The sequence below is a fragment of the Vombatus ursinus genome, unplaced genomic scaffold (assembly GCF_900497805.2).
Source record: "Vombatus ursinus unplaced genomic scaffold, bare-nosed wombat genome assembly UNPS02010284.1, whole genome shotgun sequence".
NCBI lineage: Eukaryota > Metazoa > Chordata > Mammalia > Diprotodontia > Vombatidae > Vombatus > Vombatus ursinus.
Window position 1 is genome coordinate 9,753,043 of NW_020950062.1, and position 23,077 is coordinate 9,776,119.

A 23,077-nucleotide genomic window follows, 5' to 3' on the forward strand; every position below is an offset into this window, starting at 1 on the left:
AGAGAGAGAGAGAGAGAGAGAGAGAGAGAGAGAGAGAGAGAGAGAGAGAGAGAGAGAGAGAGAGAGAGAATTAAAGAAAAGTGTATTGAATCACAAAGCAGCATGTCCAAGAACCAGCATAGTTAAATTTATAGAGATGTATTACCCCTATGATGATTGACCAACTACTATCCATTTAAGACTTTTGTTATTGTTGGGGGTTAAGGTTAGAGATGGTTCTTGAATAGTGATTTTGGCAGTGTATGAGAACCTTATTATAGAAGCTCCTAGCAAGGCAGATCGGTAGCTTATTGGTCATATAGAGTTAGAGGTTCTTCCTAGCACAGAAGGATAAAGTCACTTGCTCAGGTTCACACAGTCAGTATTTGTCAGAGGCAGGACTTAAACTTCAGTCTTTCTGACTCCAAAGGCAACCATCAATTTCTACTGCCCCTCATTAAGACAAAAAGGACCTGTAATCCATGTTGTTTGAAATTCCAGTTCTTTGAAGTGTGATTTTTTTTTTACCATTTCATTCCTTTTAATATCTCATTCTTTTGATAAGCGATAGTGTTTATTCATTTTCTGTGTTTTATTTTCCTTGCACTATGAAAACAGATGAATGAATTTTATATTGTTTCAGGTATATTCCCAGTCTCTTTTACTCAGGAATTTGTGTGCTAACCAAAGGTTAGGTCTTTGAATTTGAACAAAACATCCTGTAGGAAGTATTTCAATAATAGCTTATTTTGACTTGCGATTTTGTCAGAATAAAATAGTTAAGAACACTCTAGAAGGTGAATATGGCTATTATACATTTAATTGTAACAAACCTCAAATTATGTTCCTTTGTAGGCAGGTGTCTTCAATCTTAACTTGTAAATTTGGGATGAAATGAGGTTAAAATGTGGAGAACATGGCATGATAAATCAAAGACTTGAATAAAATGTGTTTGGGCTACAGATGAAACTCTTTGAAATGGGATAGCTAAATAGTGTCTATTTTATCTTTGATAGAGGCTTGGATTTATTCTAGTGTCCAGATGACTACTAATGTGCTCTGTGCTCTGAAGCATATGTTAATAGAGGAGATCACTTTGGATTAATTTGATGTGAATTAATAAGACATTTATTTGATGGGAGTTGTTTGAAGGTGATGACACTTTCTATCTCAACAGGATTTAAGGTGTCCAAAAGTACCTTTAAAGATTGGTAGATGATCAATGCAAAGAGAGTAAATTAGATGGAAATGAATAGCAAAAGAATAGGTTCTGGCTTTGAGTATATGAAGTTTGAAGCATTTTCAAAGAGAAAGAAATCTAATGTTCAGCCATTGTATTGGAATTCAAAGAAACATTTTCAGTAACTCTTTTTCTTGGGAATAGCATAAACAATCTGTTTCCTTGTATTTTATAGTTCACTTAAGCAATCTTATTTTGATCTGTGTATATGGAATAGACAGGACTCCAATGAGATTTTCCCCCTTAAGTCAATGAGCAAACACATATGTTCTTACAAAACCATTTCTTGTATGCTGTTCATATGGAAACTATCTAGGTTTCTAGGACCAAGACTTGACCTGCTTTTTATTCTGATATCACTTGTCCAATTCCTGAAATTCTTTGTGGGGGATTTTTGATCAAAAGGAATAGTTTCCTATTCCTTTATTCTCAAAAGCTAACTAGAAAATATAATTCATGACCTACCTAGTACACATAGGGGATAACAAGTGCTTTTGTATAATGGTCAGGGACATCATTGGAAAGCTAAAGACCAGCGGGACTTTGCACTCTGTGCTTGGGCTTTTATACCAAACACCTATCATTTAAATTATTTTAAAGAAAGTTTCAAAAGTCACCTTTTTCATGTTATAGGAAGAACTGCTGCTTGTAATAGAAATTACACTCATTAGACACAGATCAAAATAAAATATTTTTTCCTTCCTAATCTTTCACTCTATCATTCTAGGAATATGATGGATGGATATCGTTGTATTCATTCATGCCAATTATTTTAGTCATTGAAAAAGGCAGGACTTGTATTACAGTGTATTTTTTTTAACTCTTCCCCACCCTGGCAATCTGAGCTTGAGTATGTGTGAGCACAAACACACACACACACACACACACACACACACACACTTTCATAACTTTTCTGTTCTAGGAGGTAAAGGTAGGATCAGCTGGTTTGATGGATATCACAGATTTCCAGGTCACCTGAAATGTTTAATACAATTTTATTTTTAAAGGACAGACATTACTAGTTGTTGATTTTTTCAAGTAAAAAAAAGTAGTTAAGAAATCAGTAAATCAGAAACAGAATCATGGTGCTAAGAGAGATGTTAGAAATCATCTCTCAGCCAGATGAATTATTCTACATGTGAAGTTAGTCACATCCAGAGAGGTCAGTAACTTGCCCAAGGTCAAATAATTAATTAATCACAATGAGTTAGACCCCAGTTTCATAAACTCTTTCCACCATACCGCACAATCTTTTCATTTTTGACTGTTAAGTGGACTCCATTTACCAAAAAACAAAAACCAAACCAAACTGAAACAAAACAAAACATGTGTATTAACTTTAGTAGGATGGCACAGGCTGGATTTTATCATAATGTATTACACGGGGACAAATGAACTCCAAATTCAGCATTCAAGATTTTTTAAAAAATGGTTTGGGGGTGGGGCGGCTAGGTGGCATAGTGAATACAGCACCAGCCCTGGAGTCAGGAGGACCTGAGTTCAAATCTAGCCTCAGACACATAACACTCACTAACTGTGTGACTCAGGTCAAGTCACTTAACCCCAATTGCCTCACCAAAATAAATAAATAAATGTGTGTGTGTGTGTGTGTGCGTGTGCATGTGTGTGTGTGTGTGTGTGTGTGTATTTTAAGATTTAATGGTGCAAATCCTATTGATTCATCACTTTTTACCATCTTCATTGAAATTCTTACAATAGGTATTCATTCATTCCTTTTGATAGGCAACATGCCCAATTATCCTATTGCAAACTTGTTATTTGAATTAGTTATTTGGAAATGTCAGCTAGTACCTGAAGCATATATGTATCTGGTTTACTGTAGATGGGTTGTAGTAGAAAAGTCAGTTCCACTATGCTGTGGAGGCTCCAAAAAAAAAAAAAAGAATCCACTATTACATAAGAAAAGAATAATTTCCATATTTTTAATGCACTAAATCTATGAGGTAGTAATTAAAGAATTGAATATTGAGGGTTAGTATTTTCATTTCTATTCTATAAGTGGATCAGTGTTGCAAAATGGAGTGACCTCAAAGCTACAAAGTCCTGGGTTCAAATTCTGCCATTCACACACACACACAGATTGTGTGACCCTGGTCAAGTCATTTAACTTCTCTATGTTCCAGGCAACTCACTTAGAATATTAGATGTTGAGAAAGTGTCAACCTGCATCAATAGGAGTTTCATCATCCAAGAGTTTTCTAGAACAATAATATCATAAATCCAGTCCTTATTCCTTTCTCTAAACACCTGTTCCCAAGTACTCTTAGAGATCAGAAAAGTAATTACTGTACTCCCTGGGCTGTTTCACATAATAAGCCTATCCTCTCTGACTCCTAGGCAAAAATGAAAAGAAGGGCTTTAAATTGAAATATCAATTTGGTAAGGAAATGTGGTTGATTAAGATGTTGAAAGATATAGTCCCACAGATGGAATATCTTACATATGAGTTAATAAGGAGAGTTAGTTCATGCACAAAATAATGGCTAGATAAATACCTCTCCTTCCTTTTAGGATCCCCATTTTGCTACATTACATGTGTCAACATTAATACAGTACATTTCATGGTACATTCACATGTGGCACATTATTTTCTATAAGTAAAGGATTAGGTGTATGTGGAAATGATCTTGTTTACCACACAGAGGTCAAGGGGTTGTAGAAAAAGTGAAACAGGACTGGTGATGACCAAGTTTTAAGTGCAAAGGCAAGTGAGATTACTCGGATACCCTTCCTCTTTCCTCTGCCCTACCTGGATCATATCAATTCATTCTCAGGTCCATCATCCAGAGCAGTTGTTTCTACTGGACTTATTGAACTGGCATTTTGAATATTTGGAAATCTTTGTTGAACAATATCGTTTGGAGTCGAACCCCCACATTTGAAACCTCCATTTTGCCAATGCTCATAATTAAGGCTGATCAGTGGGATAATGATCCTTTTTTCACAGCTTGATATTTTACCTTCTGAAGAATACCAAAGTGCATTCCTATTAATCATTAATTAAATCTCCTGTGCCCCCATGGTGTTGGTAAGGTAGGTATGTCATTATAGATGAGGGGCTTTAAGAAGCTAAGGTATTTTTCACCAATAGTCATGTCAACAGTACACTTGAAAACAGAAATTCTCACGTTACTAGTGCCCACTCTTAATTGGTTATATCATGCTCCATTCTGTGCTTGGTAAAAACTCAGGGGAGGGAGGGGACATTACTGTACTCCTTTTCATGTGTTTGTAGAAGAAAATTCATGCAGTTTCTCAAGCAGCCCATGATGGAGGCATCTTGATGTGCACTAGGTATGATATGTTGATATAGAATTTTATGTATACATTATTTAGGAAGGAAATTTTTTTTGCTTTGTTTTACAGATATACAGATCAGCTCTCAAAATGTCTTCTGTGTCTTCCGTGCATCTTCTAAGACAATTGCATTAGCCTCCTGCTAGTTGACTAATAGAATTAATAATTGTAAAAAGCACTCTAAAGCCACATGCCTTATGAAGTCAATGCTGGGTATGATTTTACAAGTATGTGATCCAATTTTTCAAGTGAAAATGTTAACTGAAAAAGTTCTTGGCACACAATAAAACATCATGCAATCTGTTATTTGTCTTACAGATAATAATTTGAGAGTGACTATATTCTTACTGTATCTAACTTATGACTTGATAGTAGATGGTTTCCTCAATGTAGAAGTACTACAAATGTGCTTTTATTTACATAATATGTCTTTTTGAAAAATGATAGCGATTGAATTCCAGTAAAGTACACATACATACACATATGCAATATTATTTCTAAGGATCCTTTAGAGTAGCAATCAGCTAAACAGACCACAGAATGAAGAGGGGTGAAAAGAAGCCAAAAATGAAAACAAAAAGAAAGGAGAAGGAAATCATAATAAACTTTGAAATTGTTATTATTTAGCGTGTCATTCTTCTTCCCCCAGCAAGAATAACACATTTGTGTTATATTAGATGCTCTATTCAGCATAAACACCTAGTAACTCCTTTGTACTCCAAAAATCTATGCTTCAGTAGGATGAAGTCTTATACATTGGAAAAATAATTTTGATATTACTATTTCATCAAGTACTGAAGATATTAGATGATCCCAAATGGACAAGATTTTTTTTTATATTTAGCCAAAATATTTATTTTCTTCTCAGTGTTAGTGTGTTGTATGATAGTGTTTGATCTTAGCATCTTGTTACTTCAAGTTTTGCCTTTGACACACACTCCAGACTTATTGTTGTTTGGCCTTAAGCCTTGAGCTCCTTGAAGGCAGGGACTCTTAGTTTTCTATTTGAATTCCCAGCACTTAGCACAATACTTTGTGCATTGTAAGTGCTTAATAAATACACTTTCATTCATTTATTGCTCTGTTGTTCCTGAATATAGAATGGAAAAATAACCATTAGTAAATTGGGCCACTTATTTAAGGAATAGAAGCTAACTAAATGGTAATTTTAATGAATATAAGTACTATCATTCTTTTAAAGTCCTTCTTTCCTACTGTTTTGCTATCCTGAATTTTTTTTTTTTGGTGTGCTAGTGTTGGGATTTTGATTAAGTTTATGTAAAAGGAAAATACATTATGGTATGGGCTATTGATATTTGGCCAAGAGAAATATAGCACTCGACAGTCATCAAAGCCATCATTTAAGAAGTTAAATTATGTGTAAAGTGAATTAACATTTTTCTGAGAAGACATGGTGACAAATATCAACCAAGCAACATTATAGATGGAGAAAACTTCAAATTCAATACTCACTCTGGGGAGGAAAACATTGAACAAAGAGCTTTAACATAGGGTAAATTTGATGAATGAACATTTTTGGTGTCTTTGTGTCTAAATGAAAAGAACCATTTGACAAGGGAAAAAAATTTAACTGAACCATTAGTATAGTTTATCAGTTTGTGGCTAGTTAGCTGGTTAGAGCATGGTGATAGTAAGGTCTTTCATATAGATCAATTAATTGTGCTCTACTCCCTGGCCACAAACTTTATCCTACTGCTAGTCAGCGATCTTGCCATTACATGCTTTTGGTAAAGGTAGAGGTTCACATGAGAAAATGTGGTTGGATCAACAATCTCTTACTATTAGTGGAGGGGAAAATAAGTCTTTAAAAAGCATATAACTAATGGTTGGTAATTAGATCCATCAATATATTTGTAAAAATTGATTATACAATTTGGGGATGATTCTGTAAGTAAAATGACTTCATTTTCCAAAAATCTTAATTCTAGGAGGTATTATGTAGTAAGTTTTAAAATGTGATTCAAATAACAACAATAACAACCAAAGATTTCCTTAGTATTTCCAGACTACTATTTTATGTTAACCAAAGTACACCAGTCTTATTAAAATCTATTTATTAGTAGTTGTTAGAGTTTTTTAAGGACAAGTTCTGTAATTTCATAGCGCCAAGGAACTTCTGGTAAGGGAACTCCTACCAATGGATAAGCTGCACCTACTCTTCAATGTATAGTCATATAGAGTTGCCAAGGGCACTTAGAATTTCAATAACTTATCCAGGGTTATACCTTGCACATTATACCTTAGGTAGAGGTATTGCCAGATGAATTTGAACCCAAGTCTTCTTGCCTTTGAGGCTGACTCTCTACCAATTATGTGTATGGCCAACTTTATTGTAAGCAATAGCAAATGAAATAAAGCCCAAATGTGTTTAAATCTAATTGAATCCTTTTCTGGGATATTTGCTTTGATGCTTTTGTGACACTCAGAAATCTGTTCTTATAGCAGAGTCTGGTGGTAAAGAAGGCATATTATACTAGGCAGTGGCAGATGAACTATCCTAGATGACATTTAAGTTAGTGCCCTATATAACACTTAATAGTTTCCCACCTGATGATTTAGAGGGGAAAAAAAGAAACTGAACTTAGTGGTCTTAACCACAAATGATTAAATAGAGAGCTGGTAGAGACCTTAGATGTCATCTATTTTAACCTCCTCATTTTACAGATAGGGATACTGGGACCCAGAGAGGTGAAATGATTTGCCCAAGGTCCCACAACAAGTGACAGTGTCAGGATTGGAATCAAGGAATCCTATGGTTCCAGAGTCAGCACTCTTTGTATTACAAACTGCATTGCCTTCTAATCCCTATGTCTAACCTTTACTGACAGCACAAATGATGGGGCCCATCTCTATAAACCCCAGGGGGACACATCTGACAGATTAGCATTGTTCTTGAATGGTATTGGTTGACTGTGGTCAAACTAGCATGGTTCAGAAAAACTGTGGTTAGTGTGTAGATTATTGTAGCTATCTTCTGGTATAGATTTGGAAGGCATACATGTTTTGACTTGTTTGAGCTAAATTAAGTTTTCTACAGAATTAGTTAAGAGAAGAAATTAGTTCCATAGCCCTATATAGGTTTATGTATTATGCTGAATAGACCCTTAGTAAAATGAAACCCATTACTTGTAACTTCATTTCCTTTAGCCTTTTGACCAAATCTAACATATTACTACTAAAACAAAACTGTCAAGTAGGGAGGAAGGTGAATCTTATGCCATCATCATTGAAGCCAGTTAGGTAGCCTACACATTGATATCTATTTTCTTGATAATGTACTCTTCCTGCCTTCTTGGCTACAGGAGTATTTCTTTTGAAATCACATTTATATTCTAGCTGTAAAATTTAATAATGTTAGGCTTTAAGAAATGTTATTAGCACATTAAAATATCATTGAAGGAAATAACTTGGCTAAAAATAATCTGCAAGAGACAATCTTTAACTGGTCATACTCACCAAAACATTTTGAAATGACCACTCTTTGTGATACAGATACTAATGAATACTATTTGCTTATTTTTGAAAACATTTTTTTCCTAGACTGCAATATGATGTTTAGTAGTCTTAACACAATGCATGCTATTAAGTAGGATAAGTAAAGGATTAAATTACTGATCAAATAATGGGTAACTTTCAAACAATCTCTCATGTGATTTTTACCTTATATATTTACAGATATGGTCCGGAAAAAGAACCCCCCTCTGAGAAACATTGCTAGTGAAGGCGAGGCACAGACCCTTGAACCTATCGGTACGGAGAGCAAGGTGTCTGGAAGGAATAAAGACTTTTCTGCAGATCAGATGCCAGAAAATACTGACCAGAGTGACAGTGCAGAAGTGAACAACAAGGAGGGTCATTGCCTGCATGTCCAAGATTCATCTTCCAGCATTAAGAAGGACTTAAAAAGCTCAGTCCTGAATGAGAAGGCTGGCTTCAATTATGAAAGCCACAGTAAGGGAGGAAACATTTCATCCTTCCCTCATGATGAGGTGACAGACAGAAATATGTTGGCTTTCTCATCTCCAGCTGCTGGGGGAGTCTGTGAGCCCTTCAAGTCTCCTCTAAGATCAGATACAGATGACATCCAAGATATAGCCTGCACCCCATCAGGGGACCCACTGGAGACAAATGAAGAACAAAAGATGTCACCCAAGGCTACAGAGGGGGCAGGGCAAGTGCAGAGTGGTCAAACTGATTGTCCAGGCTCCAGCCCAACTTCAGCGGCCTCAAAAAACCCACAAGTGCCTTCAGATGGGAGTGTGAGACTCAAATCCAAAACTGACTCGCTGGTCAATGATAATTCAGATACAGCACCTCTGTCTCCAGAGCTTCAGGACTTCAAATGTAACATCTGTGGATATGGCTATTACGGCAATGACCCCACAGATCTGATTAAGCACTTCCGCAAGTATCACCTAGGATTGCACAACCGCACCAGGCAAGATGCTGAGCTTGACACCAAAATCTTGGCGCTCCACAACATGGTGCAGTTCAGCCACTCCAAAGACTTCCAGAAAGTCAATCGCACTGTGCTTTCCGGTGTGCTCCAAGACATCAATTCCTCCAGGCCTCTTTTACTAAATGGGACCTACGATGTACAGGTTTGTCCTTTTTTGCTAATTCCATAGGAAACAAATCCATAATAGAAGGTGCATCCCTTCCACAAACCCATGCTGTAAAAAAAAAAAAAAGCCCCAAAGCTAGTAGTTAAAAATGATGTCAGGCAGCCTGTAAAAAGCAGGAAAGAAGCACTCCAGAGCTATTTAGTTCAAATGTTTGTTCAGGGTTAGTATTAGGCTCTCATCCTGAGAACTAGTTCCAAACTTTCTCTCTTCCATTATGTTAGGATAAAGCCTTCCACAGAATTAACCAAGCTTCATATTTCTGGCTTTATATCAGACTAATGTGATATTTACATAGGCTTCCAAAAATGTAACTAATCTTTCTAGGGCTGCGTGATCATAATTCATGCCTTGTTATAGATTATAAGTCTTTAGCTTTATGTCAGGGGGGTTCTTGGTTGTGTCCTGAATTTGGATTTGGCTCCATTATCCAGGCTACTACTGGTAGTGACTTTGGGTCCCATTAAAAGATTCAGAAACAAACTTCAGAAAACAGTTTTTTACAATAGTTTTACAATAGTTTGGAATTTATGCTCTATGTTTTTTAAATGAAACTACATAGTAAGGAATTGATATTTGATATAAGTATGGATATTGGAAAGAATACCAGATTGAGGGCTTAATATCTGCAATTACCTGGCACAAGTTACTTCACCTTTATATACCTCAGTTTCCTCACCTGTACATTGAAGGGGTTAGTCCAGAAGATGTCTAAGGTGATCCATCTGGTCTTAAGTCTTATGACTCTAAGTTTCAGGGAGATCAAAATTCCCTAATTTCATGATGATGACCTAATTTTGATATACTAGAACTAAATAATGAATTATAAAACCAATATTCAATTTAGCGGTAAATCATCTTCTGTTTTATACTGTTATGCAGGATACTTTGCTATAAGTATAATGTCTTTTTTTGATTAGCAATTTTGTATTTAGATTATGATACAGTTGAAATGAGAAAGCATGGTAATAGCAACAATAATTATATCTAGAACTTATAAATATTATCTCACTTGATCCACCTAAAAACCCTGGGAGGTGGGTGCTATCTTTACATAAAGATGGGGAGACAGAGGCAGGTAGAGGTTAAGTGACTTCTCCATGGTCATATAGCTTTAAGAGTCTGAGGCCAGATTTAAACTCGGGTCTTCCTGACTCCAGCATGCTCTATCCAGCGCACCACCTAGCTTATTTTTTTTTTTTTACCATCTATAGTAGAACAACAAAAAAAGTTCAGTCATGTTGAAGAACTAATTATCTGTTGTTGTTATTTTTAGCAGAGTAGATACCTTAATCAGTTTTATAAAACTAATTAGAATGCAAATTAGTTTCTCTTGTCATTTTTGTAATTTAATTTTTGTGCCATGTGATCAGGGATATTTTAAAATTTTCATGGTTTAATATTATTTCTCTTTGGGAATAATTAGGAAAAATTTCAAATTGGATGAATTTCTCTAGTCTTCTTTCCCTCTCTATATTCACTTAAGTAGGGCAGTCATTTGGATAAGCTGACAACAAAGGTCACATATGAAGTAAGTTAAAATGTCAGCTCAATTGCTAGAGCATGTTCACCATGGTCTTTTACATTGACCTGGTACCAATTAACATAGAGAACTCAAAGCAATATAAAAAACTAGCAGGTCTTAAATGCAGCTTATCATGCTTTCAGGAAATATCAGCAAAGAAATCTAAGAATCCTTTAAGATATTAGAATGGCAGCCTTATTACTTTAAAGAACACAGAACCTAAAGGGGGGAAAAAAAGATAGCTTCATCTTTATGAATCCCTCTAACTTTTTCTTGCATTATGAATTCTTCCAAACAGAATTACTTCTGTGGAGCAGCAAATTAAGCCATCTTAGGCATTATGCATAAAATCTCTGGGCTTTGAACTGCTGTCTTTTTAAAGATCAATTCACTGTCTTATGTCAGATGCACTCTTCTGTCAGGCTGTAATCGGAAAGCAAATACGTGATTTAGATAAAAGGGTTAGGAGTGAATCATGTCAGAATGTGAAATGATGTTTTATAATTAGGAAGTAATATGATGTTAATACCTGGATTTCCTGCTAGAGTTTCAGTTCACTTACTCTGGGGACAATGTCTGAGAGAAACTGATCTCTGCTGTCAAGAAGGCTCTAAAACTAAGATTGCTGAAGCCTCTCCTTGCAGGAATTCAGATTTTTAAACACACTTCCATTTCCCCCAAACAGCTATTTTGTTAGGTCCTTGGTTATTTATAGTAAAGTTTATGTTTGGTTAGAATGAGCTGGACACTTTTCCTAGGCAGTGATTTTAGAAATAAAACAGATGTGTGAGCTATCTCAGTTTGAACTAATAGAACGAGAAATAAAACAGCTGATCCTAGACTATACTGTCTACTAAAGCCTGACAGCACAGATTGCAATGAAGACAAAAAGTGGTAGGAAGCAGCCTGGAGATAATCTTGTTAAGATAAGTCTTTTCTGAAGAAAAGAGTATTTCCAAAAATAGGACCTGTGCAATATAGGTGATTGTTTTAAAGAAACAATTGGGTTCAGAAACTTAATTTTTCAAATGCTAATTTCCTCCAGTAGAGAAGAGAAAGTTAAATGTGTTTTCTTTGTGCTGAATATTATGTACAAAACCCCTTTACATCTCTTCCAGATGTTGCTACAAAAGAAATTTAGGAGACAAGCAACTGATTAATATTTTTATGCTTCATAATAAATACTGATCAGTTTTTCTATAGTCCTAAATAGTATATAGGGAAATCCCAAATACTCTTTGATACCCACACATAAATATATTGCTAAAATGCCATTTAAAGGGATGTTTTTTTTTTTTTCCTTCTCCCCCAGGCACTTAAACTTCTGGAAGACTGGCTACAATGTTAGAATTAAATACTTCCAGTGTAGCTTAGCGAGAAATCCATGATGTTTTTGAGTTATTCGTGTGCGCGCACACACACACACACACACACACACACACACACACACACACACAAGTTCATGAATTACAGTAATGCATTTAATCATTTTCTTTTTAGATTAAAATGAATCAAAATAATAGTCTAATAAAATAGGGAATTTGTTAATCCTATTGCACTTAAGCTGCTGTTATTTGTTTGTTTGTTTAAGATAGCAAAACTATTGGTGGTTTATGACAGATTTATGATAATTTAAGCAGGGAAAAAATGAATAGCAGCCAGAGGGAGGTGATTTAAACTACTCTGTGGTTTTGACCCCTATTATGTTTAGACAAGGACAGTTTAAAGAAATTTGTACTGGCTGTTAAAGAGTATTAATTCTTACACTTTGTTTATGCAGAATGAGGAAGTATAATTGAAATAAAGAAATATTTGAAATGGGTTTGGAGTCTGAGAATAAAACTACCAAAATTCCATTTTCTGAAAGTATTTGGCAGCTAGGTAGTGTGATGTTAAGAGAAAGACCTGAGTTCCAATTCTGACTCAGATGCTTTTTAGCTGTACTACCTTGGGCAAGTCATTTAACCTTGCTCAGCCTCAGTTTCCTCATTATAAAATGGAGATGATAATAGCACCTATACTGCAGGGTTGCTGTGAGGGTCAAAAGAAATAATACATGTAAAGTACTTTTCAAACCCTAAAGTGCCATATAAATATTAGCTGTATGGAAGATAGTGCAAATCCAGGCACACCTGACTAGGCATTATACTTTTTTTTATGTTAACTATATTTTAAATGATTTCATTAATACACACAACACACACACACACATGCCTATATACATATATTTGTATATACATAGATACTATATATACACACATACATATGTGAACACAGATTAATAATGCATGTGTATATGTATTACACATAGGAGTCAGGAATGTACACGTGTATGTGTGTATGTATGTATGTAATGCCAAACAATAAAACTGCTTTGTATATGGTATGTAGGGGATTGGTAGGCTAAAGGCTGCCAGCCTTAAGATACATATAAAACCAGAACATCCACTTTTCTGCTTTTGGTGAATTCGTAAGACTTCCACATACCTGAACATAGCCCATCAGGATGAATTAGAAAATTTACCCTAGACCTTTTTGCCTTTCTTTATTAAGAAATCAAGAGAGAGATTATGTTTGCTTCAGAATTCATTACCTTTAATGGCATCTCAATATCCTAATATTTAGAATTACTTTGACTTCTCCTCATACTCTTTAGAAATATTCACCCCAATCATGAACTTCAACAATATAGATAGATCAAGTATTTGTGAAATACTTACTTTGTGCCAGACACCTGGCTGGTTGTATGAATAAGAACAAGCATGGCAGTCCCTACTTTTGAGGAGCTTGTACTCTACTGGGTACTGGAGTAGTTTGCCATTTCCTTCTCCAGATCATTTAACAGATGAGGAAACTGAGGCAAACAGGGTTAAGTGATTTTTCCAGGGTCACAGAGCTAGTAAGTGTCTAAGGCCAGATTTGAACTCAGGAAGATGAGTCTTCCTGTCTGAATGTCTGGTGCTCCCACCACTTACCCACCAAGGTTCTCATTAATTGGCTAACAATGGCCCAGAGTGAATGTAAATAACAATTGTTTCTGTTTGGCTAGAAAACCCTGAGGGTCTTCCTCTCTCATTTTTTTTTTGACTAGATGAAAGAGGCCATTCTTTGTCTCATTTCTTACCTATCCCTAATCACTGAATGGGCATTGCCTTGGTCAAACTGAGACCTGGGAAAGACCTCAGCTTAAAAAGGTCAGTGTCTACAACTCCATCAGGGCCATCTCCAATCATCCTAATCTATATCTTGCCACTGGACTCAGATGGCTTCAGAGGAGAATATGAGGCTGGGGACTTTGTGCAGCCCTCTTTCACTTACATCCAATTCATTTGCAAGTCATGATACCATAGTCCCCATTGAGAATGAAGGACAAACAAGAACAACTGTATTGGAGGAAGACACATTTATGGGAGCTGGAAAAAGGGATAAGGTTCTTAAGGCATGAAGATGGCCCAGAGGCCTGATCCCAGTGAAGATAAGGCAAAATCTCACTCTTCAGAGCTCAGGTTCCATACCAAGAAAGTAATACCATTAGTCAATAATTAGCCCTTTATATAAGCTAAACTAAATTCTATTCAGTATTTGAGATTCACTTACTATCTAGAGATAATAGCAGGAGATTGGTTTCTTCAAAAAGTTATTACGGCTCCATCATTTTGGGGTGGCTTTATTGGGCATATTTTTTAACACATTACTAAATGAAAGTACCTATTACTAAATGATGACTTTACTTTCTCATTAGGACTTTATGTGCTGTGTGTTGGGATTGTTTGCTTCATCTTTATGGGGGGACTCTTGGCCTTAGGATCAGGTAATAAAACAAGGAATCCTGTCAAGTTCTTCTTCTCACGGGAAAATAGTTTAGACCTTTAAGTGTTTATAAATTCCAATGCATTTGTGTGGTGTAGATGTTGCCATTTCATATTAGAAAGCTTTCTGAATCCTGAAATTTTCAGTGTTCTGAAGGAGGCAGGTTCTACTCAATCTATTAAATTCATTCTGACCTTTAATGACATGCTAATGTTGGGGGAATAGTATCTCAATTTGCTTATCAGTGGCAGACCTTTATTTGACCCTGAACACTGAGTTCTCCTTTTCTATTGTGCAAATACTGTTTTCTAAGCAGGAAGAAAAGATTTTAGAGTCAAGATGTTTTACATTTGAGCTAAAAAAAAATGTGGGGACAAATTTCCAATACGTTTAGTGGTATTAGCTTATTAGGCTCTTAATGGACACATTTCTACATGGAAAGACAATTTGGAAAGTGAAATCTTAGGGCTTAAAAGAAATCATTGGGAACACATGGGACTGATTATAAACTTAGCATTCATCCAACTTGTGGCAAATCCTGTTTTTAAAATTTGATAATACTTCCTCATAATTGATTATTCACTTGCTTAGTCGACCACATCTGGTGTGCTCATTTGACTTTTCAGGTGACAGGAACAGAGGAGGGATAACTAGCTCACTGGATAGCAGAGTAAAGATCCAGAAAGATTTTAATATATTAGAATGATGGACTAAATCTAATATAATGAAATTTAATAGACATAAGTTAAAAGCCCTTATGCTTGGGTTCAAAAAATCAATTATATAAGTACAGAATCAAGGAGAAATGGCTAGACAACAGATTGTCTGAAAATACTCTGTGGGTTTTAGTGAACTACAATATCAATATCAATCAATAATGTGATGCAGCAACAACTACAATAAAGTGGGGAGGGGGCAGACTATTAATGTCTTTGAATGTCAAACAAGATTCATATTTGATCCTGGAGATAATAGGCAGCCACTGAAGTTTACTGAGTAGGGGAGTAATATAGTTAAACTTGTGCTTAAAGAAGATAGCTTTGACAGTTGAATAGAGGATAAGCTGGGATGGGAGAGACTTCAAGGGGAAAGCAACCAGCAGGCTATTGCAATGGACCAGGGACCAGGATGGTGGCAGTGTTAGAAGAGAGAAAGGAACCAAATATAAAGGAATAATAATAGCAGGATAATGACTTGTCCCAGGACCATTTCTATTAGAAATACATCGAAAAACATGGGCAGAATGAAATAGTACCACATAATATACTTACATATGCATATTCATCCATACACTACATATAAGTGTGTATGTGTGTGTATATATAGCTTAAGTTTAGTATAGACCCACAAAATAGGACATTTCTATATTAAGATAGATAAACAAACATAAACACATAGCAAAATAGAATTTTTTTTCATTATTATAAGATTCTAGAACTAGGCTAGAGCTCGAAGGGACTCCTCACTAGATCTAGTTTCTACTTCTAGTTTCATTTCAGATTGTCTACAGCTGCCTTTCCCCTCCCTACCTTTACCTCTGTACATTTAGATAATCAAGGATTGACCTTTCTTGTTCTAGTTCTTGTTCTTCTCCTCTTTCTTCCCCTCTTTTTTTCTCCATCTACATTTCTGCCTCTGTCTTCCTCCTTTTCTTCTTCCTCCTCCTCCTGTTGTTCTTCTTTCTCCTCCTTGTCCTCCTCCTTCTCCTCTTTGTGGTACAGTATTCATGTAAATCTACGCTTATAGAGGCAGGGGGACTCAGTGCTTTTAGTCTATACAGATATTTTTATGATCACAAACTAGTGATATTCAGACATTGGTAGAGGAGGTATAATAAGCGAGTGCATAGAGAGGATGACATTGAGAAACTATATCAAGATTTCATGCATATTTTTAATTTGATTCAATAAACATTTCTTAAGTTGTTATTATGTGCTAGGGATCAAGACAGAGAGGCATGGTGGCTGGAGTGCTGGACTTGGACTTAGGAAAGCATGAGCTCACATCATCCATCAGACATTTATACAAAATGTGTGACCATAAGCAAGTCACTTCATCTTTCTGAGCCTTGGTTTCCTCAAATGTAAAATGGGGATAATAAGGTATCTATAGTAACAATCTCATAGGATTGCTTTTAGAGTTAAGTGAGACAGTGTGTGTAAAGTGTGTTTCAAATTTTAAAGCAGCATCTTAATATCAGTTATTTTAACCACCAGGCTGAATTTAATTTTCCCAGGTGTAGTGATTTTTTATTTTGTTTTTCTTTCATCATATTTGAAATTATGTCAGGATGCCTTGATAGATGAACTGTTATGCTAAGTGAACTCTGAAAGACAAATGGAATTTTGCTGATAGTAATTTTGTTCCTCTATTACTGGGATTTATGTTTACTACTAATTTTGTTGTCCTCAAGAATGAGCTTGCTTTCTTTCTCCCTCTGTTTGCCAGGATGTGGGGACTCACCTTCAGATTCAGTAAACTAGGGATATTATTAAAATTAATGAATAGTTCATTTATGTCTCAGATTTAATTCATATCCCACTAAATGGGGACAAGTTTTCAAGGATTTGTGATTTAATAAATTATACAATATTTTTCCTATTCATTTCATTACCAGTCACATCATGATTTGATTATGTTGGTTCATCTGTGGAGATTAAAGGATGAGGAGCTGTACCTTTTCCCCATTTGAGTTTTTATACTTATGTAATTAGTTTTATCCACTGCCAATTAGCAAGTATGAGTGGGTGTGGCAATAGGAAAAACAAAATCAGAAATTCTTTGGATTGCTTATTTTGAGTGTACTACAGACTCCCAACTACACCTGGACCTGCCCAGCTTTGTTAGTTCCTGGTAGTGATGAAAATATAAGGCACAGTGAGGCATTCATGAATTCTAGAATAGCCTGTTTGTTTAGTAAAAAAATCATTTATTAAACTATAGTTCAAACATGGTGTTTATATTCAACACAAATATCCAGCACTATATAAAAAAGGACATTTTTTTCCTCATCTGCCTACTGTGCGGAAGTGCACTTGGGAAACAATATATGGATGTCAAAGTTTTGGGCTCTGTTTAAGTAATATTCCCTAATAGACGATTAGACCGCATTTTTCTCTTATAATTATTTATAGAATATACAATGAGCTCTCAATTATCTGCCCTAATATGGAGGAGGAATGGCACAAATAATCCACAAGTAATTTACATTTTACCTTGGAAGGATACACACACAACCACACATGTGTGTACGTGTATATATCTATATCTATCTATTTCTATAGTCACATAGCTGTTTTATCTTCACACCTGTGATTTGCTTCGATGTGTCTTAACATTGATTTTCATTCCTTAAGCACACATAGACACTCACCATTGGAGAAAGTGGATAAGGACCATGCTGAGTGGCAAGACTGGTTTGGGATTGAAAAATTAACACAGCTAATACAAGAAGTAGTTTATCCATATGCACTTACTCAAGAGTTGGTTGAGCTTTTTTTTATTCTTTTTCTCCTACAGTTGCCTGTTGCCTCTCCTCTTACAAACTTCAATACTTTATTTTGTTTCAAAATTTACAGCCTCCTTTGCTGAGCCCTAATGATTGCTGAACAATTTATTAACTATAAAGATAGTTTATTGTCATTTCAAAGCATTCATTCTATGTCTTCAAAATAAAAATATTGGATATGTTCTCTACATTCTAGATTATTATTTGAAATTGTTTACTATGTCAGGCTAATTTTCTTATTCAGAAGGTTAATAATATTTTCTGCAGTACTTTTGTATTGGTAAGAGATTACTGTGACTCCTTACAAAATACTATAAATTTAGTAGGCTGTACCAATTTTTCCAAGATATATTTTTGAAGACAGAAAATCCTTAAAATAAGATGGGTGGGCTTTTAAATCAATGTTCAAACTCCAAAGTTTCCATCCATTGACTAAGAGTCATCTTAAATTGGTCCCTTATAATCTTCTCCACTGCAATCAGTCATAGTTTTAGAGGACACACCACATCTGAAGAAAAGATTGTAAATCAGTGTTTTCAGTTCAAACAACTTCTTTCGTTATGGTTGGGGATAAGTACTGTGTGTTACAGTGTCATTTTCAGTGGTCTGAGTTTTTTTTTAAAATCTTTTCCCTTTGAAGTGTTTTATGTATTAGTCTTATAATACTGATTACTGTTTCACATTAATGCCAACTATGTTGATTAAGAGAAAAAATAATAAGAATAAAAAGCTAAAGACATTTAAAAGGAACAAAAAAAAATCCCTTATTTTGAGCCATCTTTAAGGAGACATACAGCAAAAAGATACATATAAATACTTCTTTAAACAAAGGCCATAAACATGGTTCATAAAATGAAAAGCTTTTTAAACTGAGGTAAAAATAGAATATGAAATTCTGACCTTTATTTAAAAAAAACAGTTCTACATTATCATAGTTTTCAGAAAGTAAAAAAAAATCAACATAATAGCAATTTGATGTCTGTAGTGGTTCTTTTCATCCCGTAATAGGTATGTCACTTAAAACATTGATGGATTGTGATCTTATTGATATGAGTATGCTCCCATCCACAGCAAATCACAACTCACTCATGTCTTTTCATTCTATGCAATGTTTTTCCATGACTTCCCACATATCTTCTATGAGGGATATACCCAGTGGGCCAGGAGCTTTCCATTGAATTTTTTGACATTGCCTTTGGGTGACTATGGATTTTAATTCTTTAGAGATTGTACTATTTAATGATTCCCTACCATCTAGAATTTCTGGAAGAAGATGACTAATTTAAAGATTTTTTTTTCAATGATAAACTTGGTGTAGTTAAAAGTAATCAACCCTGTTTTCCTTTTCCTATTGAATTCTAGGCCTAGCTCATCATCTATCTTCAGTGTTAGTCCAAGATTTACATAATGACAAACAAACTCTGTAGATTGTTCATTCAATTGTTTATCAGAGTAGAGGCAAAAGGCATTCTTCATATCCACTTGGTTTTTCCTACATATATAATTAGGTCAAACTAATTTGAGTAATTATAGATCACATGTAGGAGAGTCTACATTGTTCTGGGGCTTGATGTAATTATTACAATGTTATCAATAACAGTAGTATCTGAAAGACTTCACCATCTTCAAGGAATTGCTCCTTGGATTTTCCCTTGGACATCCACTATGATAATGGTAAATGCCTTTAGTGAACATCCCTCTTCCAAATTCATTCCTTATGTAATATTAATAACCTGAAAGGCATGGACAAAGTTGTCTCTGTCATTGCATTTTTCAAGAAATCTTATATGATTTTTACATGGGAGTGTGGGAGACACTTTGTTAGAGGAGAACCTTGAAGACAATGTTTTACCTACCAAACAACACACTTTTCCACATTTAATATACAAAAAGTACAGTGGGTTTTACATTTACTACATATAGCAGTCAATTGCATGACTACAAAGGTTTTATCAGTGTGACTATAAAAATGTACTATCATTTGCAAAAAGACAGCCTGTTCTTTTCACATACCTTCAAACATCCTCTCTATGTGGATTGATTATTCTTAAAAGTATTTTGTAGATATGGAATAAGACACATATGTGTTTATTTGGTTATAATAACTTCCCTCAGCTTTTGGTATCATCCCCTCTTTCAGATACCTTGAGAATTAATCCCTTATCACTTTTACAGTTTTGTTGTTTCCAACATAGACCTCCTCCATTTCCAGTTGTCCTAACCTCCAGCTACCCATACCATCTTTGTTTTGTTTAGAGTCATTATTATTTCCTCATGTGCTACATGAGGGGCTGGACTGTTGAGTCAAAATATGAAGTTTCCATTGTCATTGATGGAGAGAAGAAAGCTTACATATCTCTTATTCTTTTCTTTTGTTCATTGCTCTCCACTCTTTTTTACACTCCCAATTTGTAGAAACATGACTAGATAGTAGATTAATGCTTGAGCACTGATACAGTCTGTGTTGTCCTTCAATAGACATGTTTTTTCCTATCATAATTCTAGGACTAATAAGTTCTCTTATATAGAGAGTAATCAGGGTGGTGCAGAGAAGCAGAGGATAGAGCATTGGGTCTCGAGTCAGTTCAAAGCAGGCCTCAGCCACTTACTAGCTGTGTGACCCTGGGCAAGTCATTTAACCTCTGTTTGTCTCAGTTTCCTCAACTCTAAAATGGGAATTGTAATAACATCTATCTCTCAAGGTTCCTGTGATGATCAAATGAGATGATATTTGAAAAGTACTAAGAATAGTGACTGGCACATAGTAGACAATTCATAAATGAGTGTTTTCTTCATTCCTTATAGCATTGATCTAAGAAGCTCCTTTACTGACATTGGGCATCAATCCTCAAAAGTACCTTATGTGGGCTAAAATAGGAGGAACATTTATTATACTAATTCAAGGCTCAGAATACAGAGGTACTGAGAATTGACCGGTTGTATTTTATCAGAAAATGGTACAGTGGAAGGAACATCAGATAGGAATAATAGACCTGGTTTGAGTCCCAGTTCTTCCATTGATTAGCTGTATGAAAGTAGGCAAGTTATTCCCCTTCTTCAGGCCTCAGTTTCTTCATCTGTAAGATAAAAGAGTTGAACTATATGTTATCAAAGCACCATTTCATGTCTAAAATTCTGACATGGTATATAAAAGATGTATATTTTTGAACAGCTGTCAGGAAATGAACAATTATCTCCAGACTTTTAATGTGATAGTCATGCTATTTGTAGTATGAGTTCTTCCAGATATTTATAGTGATAACATGGCTCCTTTTTTATTGTCACTCATTCTCCTCCCCACTCCACTCTGTATTCAAATCTATAGTTAAAACATTTTGTCAAAATCTTATTTTTTACTGAATAGCTTTTTCAAAATATTCTCAACAAATACTCACTAAATAACCTACTCTGTACAGAGCGCTGTGCTAGGTCATGGGGGAGATACAGTTTAGAGGAAATGATCCCTCATATCAGAAGATCTAGCAGCAAGATAAGCCATGAACTCATATACTTAATTATACACAATATTATCTGATAAGTTCATTAAAGAGGTACAAAACAAAGTATTGTGTTAGAGATCTGGAGAATTAAGAATTCTTCATTGAGAAGAGAGCATTTCAATTTGCAATTAAAGAATAAGTAAGAATTAAATGGTGAAGGGAGAGAGAGACAGAGAGAGAGAAAAAAACGGAGAGAAAGAGAGAGACAGAGACAAAAGCAGAGACACAGAAACACACAGGGAGAGAATGGTATGAGAAGAGGAACAGTTTTGAAAGATATCAGAACATGTTCAGAGGACTATGAATAGTTCACTTGAGTTGGAAAACAGTGAATAGGTAAGGGGAAAGGTAGAGTGGTGGCATATTATAATTAGCTTTGAACTTGGAGAAAAATATCTTGAACTTTTCTTAATCAGTAGGGTTTAAGGATGTGTTTGAACAGGGTGACATGAACAGAGCTGCACATAAGGATTGTTTTGGTAATGTATTAGAGGGACAAATATGGAGAAAGTATGATCTCTTTGGATATCATTGCAATAGTACAGGTTGGTTGTTATGATAGTCTACATTGGAAGTGGCTGGGATTAGAGAGCAGGGGATAGATGTGGGAAAACAGTCAGTTGAATTGAGAAAAATCCAGAGAATGACAACACCTTCCAGACAATGTTTTCAGATTTGAAGACTGAGTGTGTGTGTATGCATGCATGTGCATGTATATGTATATATACACACACAAATGTGTGTATGCATGCATACTTGTACATGTGTGTGTGCCTATATATGTATATGTATATTTGTATATACTTGGAAACTAGTTGTGGGTCATGTGTTTGACTTTCCCTGGGATATAGAGCTTTCCATTCTTAAGTCATCGTTTAAACTAAATGAAATATTAACATGCTAACCAGAGGGAATTATTGACTTACAACTCTTTTCTGCCGCCATGTAAAATGGGTTTGGTTTATTTTGTTGGTGTTGCTATCCATTCATATCTTAAGAAAACACTATAGCAAGTTTTCTGTTATTAAAATATTTAGTAACAATAAAATTTAATGTTGAAACTATAATTACTTCTTTGAACCTTATCTTTGAATGAAATTGAAACGGTTTTTTATACATGTAGATATTTTTCAAAGCATAGCTCAGATGTTGTTCCTACCAGAGGGCTTTTCTGATTTTCTCTTGCCCCTCCCCCTAGTTTTAATTGCTCCATCATCTACTTTATATATTAAAAATATATAGTGAATAAATACAGTATATATACACACATGTGCATTATAGACATTTATGCATATGTCTATAATGCACATGTGTGTATATATGTCTCTCTGTGTGTGTACTCATATATTGCTTCTCTCCAAACATAAGTGCCCTGAGAGTAGGGACTGTTTTCTTATTTGTTTTATGTCATCATTGACTAGAAAAATGGCTGGCACATAGCAGGCTAGCAATAAACACTTGTTGAATCACACTGAATTCAAATTTGGTGAGGTGATTCATTACCATTTTCTAAGAAATGTTAGTATAAGCACTTATCACTTTACATACATACTT

General features: G+C 35.1%; 1 protein-coding gene across 5 annotated transcripts in view; it reads left to right on the plus strand.

Annotated features, from left to right (window-relative positions):
• Nucleotides 1-23,077, plus strand: part of TRPS1 (transcriptional repressor GATA binding 1) — a 297,247-nt gene that overhangs the window by 48,465 nt on the left and 225,705 nt on the right. For 3 of the 5 annotated variants that reach the window (XM_027854078.1, XM_027854079.1, XM_027854080.1), the window contains exons 2-3: nt 4,607-4,764; nt 8,234-9,159. In XM_027854078.1, coding sequence (XP_027709879.1) covers nt 4,728-4,764; nt 8,234-9,159 — 963 coding nt within the window. In that variant the 5' untranslated portion in view covers nt 4,607-4,727. The remainder of the gene's footprint in view (nt 1-4,606; nt 4,765-8,233; nt 9,160-23,077) is intronic. The other 2 variants (XM_027854081.1, XM_027854082.1) reach the window with 2 other exon arrangements.